This window comes from Lathyrus oleraceus, chromosome 5 (genome assembly GCF_024323335.1).
Source record: "Lathyrus oleraceus cultivar Zhongwan6 chromosome 5, CAAS_Psat_ZW6_1.0, whole genome shotgun sequence".
NCBI classification, from domain to species: domain Eukaryota; kingdom Viridiplantae; phylum Streptophyta; class Magnoliopsida; order Fabales; family Fabaceae; genus Lathyrus; species Lathyrus oleraceus.
The window spans coordinates 76,573,392-76,583,228 of NC_066583.1; the positions used below are offsets into that span (position 1 = coordinate 76,573,392).

Below are 9,837 nucleotides of genomic sequence, written 5' to 3' on the forward strand. Positions count from 1 at the left end.
GGATAATTATAGCTCAAAGTGTATGTATAGAAATGAATTCCAATGAATGCTTAGGGAATTTACCCATGAAGGGAAAAGTGACTTAGTGAATCACTTAGAATTTGAAAATGTATCAAAAATCGAAAATGAAAGTTAGATTGAATGGCTTATAATACAAGTTATGAAAAAATGCGAAATGCGTGCTTGATGGATGTGTTGTGCACATGACACATCCTTTTTATACATGATGTAATGACTTAAAGAGATAGGATGGATAGGTTTAGGAATGCCTACGATAATGGTCAAACGTCTGGCCAACAGTGTCGACCATGTTGACCAAAAGTCAACCGCTTCTTTACTTTCCAATTTCCAAATTCAAGATACTTCCTGATTTAAGCAAAACATCATCACCAAAGAGCCTTTGAACTAATTTTTGCAAATGAAGATGGAATGATAATATGTAGATGAAATGAATGCTTCATAAATGCATGTAGATGAATAAAGACGTAAGTCGGGTAAAAAATGAAAAAAAGTTTGGCAAATTTTGGGGTATGACAATTATCCATACTTTTCCTTTTCTCATTTTCTTTTTCACCCTCAAAATCTTTTTATGCAACAATGTGCTAATTTGTTTTTCATTTTTTATTTTCTTTATTTTTATTTCTCTTTTCTTTCTTTCATTGCATCTTTCTTTTTCTTTGTTCAATTTTCTTCTTTTGCTTGCCCAATAAGCAACCTCTCCTCAACTTAAGTAATTCTCACTTTTCTTTTAACAATAAGACTCTTCATTTTTGGTGATTCATCAAGATTGGTTAAGGGCACGCTTTTATGGAAAACTAGAATGGATCAATGATGAACTTTTTGATTTTTGGATAAAAGACAACAAACTCACCAAGTGGTTTACTTAATAATTTGTTTGAGTTCAAAGTTGATTCATTCATGATTTTTATGGCTCAAAGTGGCTCACAAATGCTCACTCACTCACAAGGTAGGATGAGGCTATTTTTGGTTTTATGGTTCTGCTCAACATAAAAAAAATCCTTGATCCTTTCTATGCTTTAAAAATTTCAAAACAATTGCAAGATTAAACATGAATCGAACAAGTTAGAACAACGATTGTCAGTTATCCTGAGCATATAACTGAACAATGGATGGCTTCATCACAATTTATGCTTTGGACCTAAGTGATTCATGCATGAAACATGTTTTTATAAAATGATGCATGAAATGATTTTGTATGAAGCACAAAGTTCAAATTCATTTTCTACAAAGCAATAAACATGAACCTTGCTTGTGTGAAGTTCATCCAATGTTCATATCATCACTTTCTTGAAACTTGATTGAGTCTTCTTTGCTTCTTGAAGCAAATTAGACCAATCTTGAAAAGAAACACAAAAAATTTGGTTGCACAAATTAAACAACTATTTAAAAGTAACATGCTAATTATGAAGAACCAACATCCAAAATTCATGGTGAAAACACCAACATAATATCCCATATTCAAACAAACATTATGATCATTGCGGGAAAAATGAATCATAAAGCAATAAGATATCTAATGTAAATGACTGAAAGCTTTTAAAATATCACCCAGTTCTTACGAACTTTCTTTTCGGTCATCCGCATTCTAATTAACCATCTCCTTATTCACTTGATCCTGACTCTGTTTCCTTTGATTCTTCTTCTTCATTACCAGCAGTTATTGCCTCCCCTTGATGGGATTACTTGTCCTTTGTCCATTTAATATGTGTCTAGAACGCCCTTGATTCCATCAATTGCTTGCTTGCCTCCTCATGTCTCCCCATCTGCAACTGAAGTCTATACATAGAATCATGCATAGAAATAAAAGCTCGATGGTTAGACTCGTTTTAGTTCAAAGTATGAGAGAAAGCAGTTCTCATCCTCGGGTCCCGATCACTAAAACCATGGTTAGTGGTGTTTGCATGTGTCTGTCTGGTTTCTCTGGTTCTCCTACTGGTACAATACCTAGCGATATATGTGCATCATCAATAGGTCATGTGATAGTCTCATGAACCCGCAGTTGTAAAACCATGTGTGTGCTCATGCACAATCCCATGATTAAAATAGGGTATACCAAAGGGCATAAGGTTTTGCTTCTGGTTGACAGTCACTTTCCACTACCATTTTGAATTCGTCGGCTATAATGTGAGCCATATCCACATGTCTTCCCTTGACAAGGTGAAATAGAAGTTTTGTAGTGTCCAAGGTGAAGGTCAAAGTATGGCTTCTAGGTATGATGTTATGCAGTATGAGAAGTAGAAAAACTTGGGCAACTGGAGTTAGACCATCTCTCTAAAATCTAATAGGTACTCCTAAAGCGTTGAGTTGAACAATTTGGAATTCAAGTAAGATTGCTGCATAAATTTCTTCAATGTTCAATGGTCTTTGGAGATATCTACCATAAGGGCATGAACCACCTTCCTTTTCAATCAGAGGATTGCCTATAAACTCAATAATTGCATTTTTGTTGAAGGTGATGAACCTACCTATCACCAATGATGTGAATGAGAAGGCTTCACTCTCATATGGAAAAACATTTTTATAAAATTCCTGAACTATATCATGATTCAAATTTTTGTGTGGACTGATCAAAGTCCCCCACTTTCTTAATTCCAATTGTTGAACTATTAACCTCTGGTATCCTTTTGGGTTTAGGGTAAATCTCTTTTCAACCCAAATTCTCCTGTTTGCAAGTTCTCTAAACTTTTCCGCTTGTTCAACATCTAGGAACTTTGAGTCATCAAATGGTGTTTAGTTCCTATAAGTGATTGCTGCATTTGATCTATGCTTCTTTGATAACACGTTCTTCTTGGGAGTCATTCATAAGTTGCATCTTTTTGAATGAAAACTGAAAAATATGAAAGGTTGAAAGTGATATGTGGCAATGGGCATGCAATAGGAACTAATGTGTGTGAAAAAGATCTTTTGACAAAAAAAATGTTTTCGATGAGGTCAAAAATGAAATACATTTGAAAAGTCCTGCCTAATTTGCAGTAAAATGTGTGCACGGAAAAAGAAAAATGGATGGATGTTGGGTTCTAGCAGTAAGTGGCATTTAATTCATTTATCGAATCTGCATTGCTCGCGTGGTGAGACAGAGTGAGCCATCGGCGAGAATAGACAAAACTATCTCGCCTGGAGAGCTTTCTATATTTCGATTTTTCTGCATAATGTTCCACATGAGTTATATTCCATTTCTACTCTTCTTTTACACCCACTACACAAGAAAACTTTGAACACTTACAAAGTTGGGTTGCCTCCCAACATGTGCTTGTTTAATGTCGTTAGCTCGACATTTGTTTTGTCATTCAGAGATTTGATGGTGGGGTGGTTATGATGACTTGAGAAATCATACCACCTAGACATTGTTTTGAACATTTTTTTTGAAACCCAATCTTCATTTGAGGTTGCTCCTGCCAAATTATTTGCACTCACACCATCTTTCTTGTAAGTATGTTGCTTACTGACTTGGGAACTTTGGAGAGTCCCTTGGTAATTTTCTTTGAGTATTTGGTTTGTTCATGTTTCAAGTCTTCTAATATTCCCTGAAGAATAGGAGCTTCTGTCAATGCACTTTTCTCACTCAAGCATTCCTCAACCCTTGTTATTTTCTCTGCTTATTTTGATGGATGTTTTTGCACATCCATAATCTTTTCATCAGTTGCATCCAAGTTAACACAAACCCCTTTTTCTCTTGGATTCTGTGTTATTTCAAATAGATTAAAACTCATTTCTTCATCTTGGACTCGAACCTTCATTATTCCATCATCAACATCTATCATTATACATGCGGTTTTTATGAAAGGTCGACACAAGATTAGGGGAGTTTCATCATCCTCTTCAATGTCTAGTATCACAAAATCAATAGGAAACAAAAAATTACACATCTTGACCAAAACATCTTCAGCTATGCCGGATGGTTATGTGATGGATTTGTCGGCCAACTGTAGCGTCATTCTCGTATTCTTCATTTCCAAATCACATATCCTTCTTATTACTGATAATGGTATTAGATTAATACTTGAGCCAAGATCAATCAGTGTTTTTCCTATGTTCACGCTTCCTATAGTGACAAGTATCGCGACACGACCAAGATCTTGCTCTTTTAGCGGAAGGGTTTTTTGAATAATGGCACTACAACTTGCATCTAAATGATTCATGTCCTTATCTGTATATTGTTTCTTTTTTGTAAGAATCTTTTTCACGAACTTGGAGTATGTTAGCATCTGCTTCAAAGCTTTTGTGAATGGAATATTGATTTACAATCATTTGAAGACATCCAGAAACCTCGCATATTGTCTTTCCTTGTCTTTCTTGACATGAGTTTGAGGATACAGAAGATTTTGCATTGGAAGACTCTTCATTGTTTCTTTTCCCTCTTTTTTTATTTTTCTATTTATTCTTTTCATTTTCAACTAATTTTTCCTCATTTGTTTTTCCACCTTCTTCTCGTTTTCTTTTTGCTCTTCCTCTTATTTCTCTTTTTTATTAACAACAATTATCTCTTTTTGTCGTTTCTCACCAACTCTATTTTCGATTAATCTACCACTCTGAGTTGTAATTTATTTATGATGATTCCTCATATTGGTTTGTGTAGTGGCTGTGAAGGTTCCTCCTTATTGATCATCTAATTGTTTTGCAATCTGCCCAAATTGTGTTTCCAAATTCTTTATCGAAGCATCTGTGTTTTTTGATTCGCAATTGACATTTGCATGAACTGGTTCAAAGTGTCTTCCAAATTTGAAGTCTAGTCCGACTGTGGAGAATTCTTATTGAAATTCCAGTAAGGTTTTTTCCTGTTTGACGGTCGTGTATCTTGTCTCCAACCTTGACCATAATTCGTATTGTTTCCGCGTTGATAGCCTTGATTTTCTTGATACGGTGCTTGCCTTTGTTGTTGGTTACCAAAGTAATTCATTTCTTCCACAATTAGTGGATAAAAGCCAGAATGATGATCACATGTGCAAATTTTGCAAAATGCGATTTGTTGTAGTTTATTCGGTGTCTCTTACATCTACTTGAATTGTTGTGAGAAGATGTGTTTTCCTATTAGAACCCTTTTCAACAAAACTATACCTTCTATAAGGATTGTGATAAGGCATGTCATATTTAGAAGTATCAATAGAAAAAGTAACCTTAGGTTGTAATGCCTTATCCAACTTAGTTTTAAGAGTTTTTGCCTCTTTTTGCCAAATGTGACACGTTTCACAACTAAACCATGAAGGTTTGTCATCCTCATTCTTATCTTTTATAATATCTACCATAGATTGTCTAAGAGCTTACATATTCTTTTCTTTTTCCAAAACTTTAGCTTCTAAGAGTGAAAAGACTCTTTTGTTTGAAGCTAACTTTTTAAAAGCATTTATGGCTTGTCTTTGTAGATTTTTAAAAGATTCTTGTAATTGAGAATAAGATAAGTCATGAGTATATTCAAGATTAGAGTGACTTACAATCTTTTTCTTCTTTCTATTTTCCATGAGGCAAATTCGGTTTGATTCAACACTTGAAGTTGAGCTTTCATCACTTGAAGAATCACTTTCGCTCTCCCAAACAACATAGGCTCTTCTAGGCTTTCTAGATTTCTTATGATGACCTTTCTCTTTATCTTTCTTGATCATAAGACACTCCGACCTATAATTACCTTTTTTCATAACTGTAACATGAACTTATAAGTTTACCCTTCTTATTCTCATCTTCCTTTGAGGAGTTAGATAGCCTTCTAGATTTGCTTTGGTTCTTGTCGTGGTACTTATCTCCATGTTTCCACATGTATCTATTAAACTTTTTTGATGAACAACCCCATATCTTCTTCATCAAAATCATTGTCATCTCTTGTTTCACAATCACTTTGGTCATTATGTGAGGACTTTGAGCTTGAAGTCTTTATAGCAATAGATTTCTTCTCTTCCTCCTTATCTTTACCTTTCTCCTTCTTTACCTTCTTCTCATGCTCTTTTTCATGTTTTCCTAAGCAAGTTAGTTCTTGCTCATTTTCTTCCATTTTCCAAACAAAGTAGTGAGATCAAGTGTTTTAATATCATTCGCCTCTTTGATTACGTTGACCTTGGGTTGCCATTCCTTATTAAGACACCTCAAAAAATTATTAGTGGCAATATCATTGGAAATAGGCTTACGTAGAGCATTCAACCGGTTTATAAGATATGTGAACCTCTTTTGCATTTTAGCAATGGTTTCACCATGCTTCATACGAAAGAGTTCAAACTCTTGATTTAATGTATTTACCCTAGCTTGTTTGACTTCAATAGTTCCCTCATGGGAAACACGATAAAACTCATCAACACCGAGTACGTATATGAGAATGTTTTGTGCTTTGCAATCATATGACGACATTTATTATCATTATCATTCCATTGGTTTTCCGATTTTGGTATGAAGACGCCTTCACCATTGGTCATTGTAATTTGATTTAGACCATTGACGATGACGTCCCATATACCCTTATCAACCGAGTTAATATGGATAAGCATACAAGCTTCCCAATAGCCATAATTTTTGTCGGTGAAAATTGGTGCTCTATTGTATGCTCTTTTAGGTTCGGTAGTCATTATCTAATAAGCAAATATTAAGCATGAAATTAATCGGAGCTCGTGATACCACTTGTTAGACGATAAGCTTAGATTTAGAGGGGTGAATATATCCCAAGTTAAAAACTTTGACAAAAATTAGTTTTAAAAATTTATGGCACTGAAGCAAGTTAAATTATCCCGGATCAAAATCGTCTAACCGAACCCGCTATCAAAAAGCTCGGATATGCATAGTAGTGACAATGGTATGATAATGAATAGCCAATTGACCAAACACAATTAAACAAAACTAGTTGAATGCAAAGCAATAGAGGAAGTCTACTTCCAATGATAATTCACAAAAAAAAAAATCAATTAAAGCAATTTGTCGAATACCTAGTGTGCAATCAATATTGGTCATAAAAACTTCTAATGGATCTTCTGCGGAATTTACAAATTTATACCTACAAGCACATAGATCCACAAAAAGGAACGAAGACGTTTTTCGGGGAAAGTAACTAAAAGATTGAAAGCTAAAAGGTTGTAAAAAACTTCCAAATATTCACTCGCAATTACTTATATGCAATAACAACTTAAAAGTGAAGACCCACTATTGATATAAATCACATGATCAACGATTAGATTTACACTTATGAATACATGCCAACTCGAGTGCACTCAAGTACTCGCGCCACACCCTAGCTGGTCACGTCACCGCACATGTCAAGAATGTGTGACGAACCATTTCATCGATGTGTCCATATTAAACATGCTTGTTTCCATTATTTTTTCGAAAAACGGATCTCAAGCGATTCAATTCTATTCCACATGGGCCTTCAGCCAATTAATGATACTCAAGACTTTCCTGACTCCTATAGTGTCCAACAAAAGTCTTGGAGAAATCTGTTATGGCCTTACCTGTAACACCTCAAAATTTGCCCTCCTCTCTTGGGACTAGCATTAACATATTACATACATTTTTAGGTCATTAAGCATTGCATATTGCATAGCATGTGGTTACATTGTGCAAGTCATCCTCCCAAGTCTTGATCAGGAGATGAGAAAGTCAAAGTGCAAGCCTAGGGTTTTATTGACTGATCATGGGCCATCTGAGGATTGGGCTATGAATTAGGGTTTTGTGATTCTCAAAGGATATTGGTCTTCATCTTGATTGCAATGATTCATCATCATCATCATGGTTTGATATCATCAAGTGTTGAAGCTGATTCCTTGAGATTAGGGTTTTGACCACTGGTCAACCCTAATTAGTTGCATTGGGCCAATCAGGGCATGATCAGGAGATGGGGTCTATGATGTATATGGGGATCATTATTTGATTATATGGAGCTAATTGAGGCTAGGGTTTCATCCTTGAGCCATTTCATCAGAGAATTGGAGCTCAATTTGATCAATGAATTGCCAGATTCATCTATCAGTGGAAAAAGTCAACTGTGGTCAACTGTACATGATCTGATGGATTTGGAGGTGGAAATGAGTTGGATACACTTCATTCATGTTGGAACAAGTGTTATTTGACTTTTCAAAGCTTAAGAATGGAGAAAATCAAGTCAGGACAAGAATTGCCAAAAATAGAAAGTGACTTGTAATGGAAGTTTCCAAAAATGGAAAGTTTTTGACCTCAAGACCACGTGTCCAAGGAAGCTCTAAATGAAAATTTGTTCAACATGAAAGTTGTAGATCTTGTTCTCACCTTTCCAAAAAGTCCAAGAACTTGAAAATCCCATGTATGCTTGGCAAGTTATGGTCCAGTGAATTTCAAAAATGACCCATAATCAGAGGGCCATAACTTCCACATGGAGTGTCCAAATTGAATGTTCTTTATATGCACAAACTCCATTTGTCATGTACTTTCATGGTGCATAATTGGATTTTCTCAAAAAAGGTCAATGCAAAAAGTCAAAATTCAACTGGACAGTTAAATGAACCAGGGGCAAAATTGTCCAACTTGTGAAATAATTGGAATTTTTGAGTGGGGATTTTTGCAACACTTCACAAATGGCATTTGAAAGTTGTTGGAATCATCATAACATGCTAAGGCTTCATGGTTTGGAAATTGGCTTTTAAAATGAACTTGAAAATATATGACATAGCCATCACATGTGGAAATTCTAAAATACATGTCCAATGAACATGAGACAAATGGCAATAGCTCATGACAGGTGTTTAGGAGGTGTATGAGGTGGCAATGAGCTATCATGAGCTGGCATGTGAAAGTTCAATTTTGCCCCTAGCTTGAAAATGACACATTTCACTAATCATTGGCATTTTTGCTAATTGGTGTGATTAAGCATTGATTAAGTTGGAATATATAATCCTAATCCTAACTAACCATAACAGAAAATCACAATTCCCCAAAATCAGATCAAAATTCTTCAAATTCTTCAAGAACACATCAAAGCCAAATTCACCAAATCTCTCTCAATTCTTGATCAAATTCGAAGATTCTTTTTGTGTTGATCTCCATTCATCATCATCTTCAACTGTTTTTGGTATTCAACATCAAATGCACACCAAAGCTCGACTGTTCAAGTTTGCTCCATCAATGGTGAATCGAAGTTTCGTGCACTAGGAGCAAAATCGACCGAACCTGAGCATTGCATCTGACTTCCACAAGCTTCTACTACAACTGTTTGAGGTGAAAACGCGCAAATAACTCCAATTCCAACACTGCCATTCCAGGTAATCAATTTTTCGAATGTCATGATTCTTCAATTGCTTGTATGCGTTTTGTAGAGTGAAGAACATAGAGCATCGTGATATAGTTAGTTTTGGATTTGGATGAACATAGAGGAAGTTAGGTCGATTAGAAGTTTTGAGAGCAAAACCTAAAACGCTCGATTCAGAAAATATATGAAGAATTAGGTGAAATCATGGACATATTTGAGATCCTTGTTCTTAGACCTTTCCAACGGTTATTAATTTGTGAGTTTTGGTTAAAGTTTGATGTTCTTCATGATTCTTGAATTTCTGGAAACGCGATGGAGGTGGTGAAGAAATTCTGGAAATGTTAAGCGTTTGATCCGCGTGAGTGCCTTTCCAAGTTCAAAAATGCGTTTACCGCGCCTTGCCACTGCTGTAATTCAAAAACATTTAATTAATTAATAATAATTCAAATAATTATTTAAAAATCACATAAATATTAGAAAATTCATAAAAAATATTTTAATGATCAGAAAAATGTGAGGATTTTTTCTATGGATTCCAAATTCCCTGTAGAATTTTATTGACCTATTTTTAGAAGTTGTGCTTGGAGAAAATTAGGTTTGACTTAGGGTTGTTTGACATGTATGCA

The 9,837-nt window shown here is 35.1% G+C and overlaps 1 protein-coding gene across 1 annotated transcript; it reads right to left on the bottom strand.

Moving 5' to 3' along the window:
• Window positions 1-5,279: 5,279 nt before the first annotated feature.
• On the bottom strand, window positions 5,280-6,001 carry LOC127078825 (uncharacterized). The gene is made up of 2 exons (XM_051019247.1): window positions 5,799-6,001; window positions 5,280-5,631 (listed from the first exon to the last, which is right to left on the bottom strand). The coding sequence occupies exons 1-2, from the start codon at window positions 5,999-6,001 to the stop codon at window positions 5,280-5,282; spliced, it is 555 nt and encodes a 184-aa protein (XP_050875204.1).
• Window positions 6,002-9,837: the final 3,836 nt, after the last annotated feature.

What these genes read in the sequence shown, in the direction of transcription:
- LOC127078825 (XM_051019247.1), bottom strand. Translation starts at nt 6,001, where the DNA reads ATGGAAGAAAATGAGCAAGAACTAACTTGCTTAGGAAAACATGAAAAA. An exon ending in TTTGATGAAGAAGATATGGG is followed by an intron (nt 5,632 to 5,798) that starts GTTGTTCATCAA and finishes AGGTAATTATAG; the next exon opens with GTCGGAGTGTCTTATGATCA.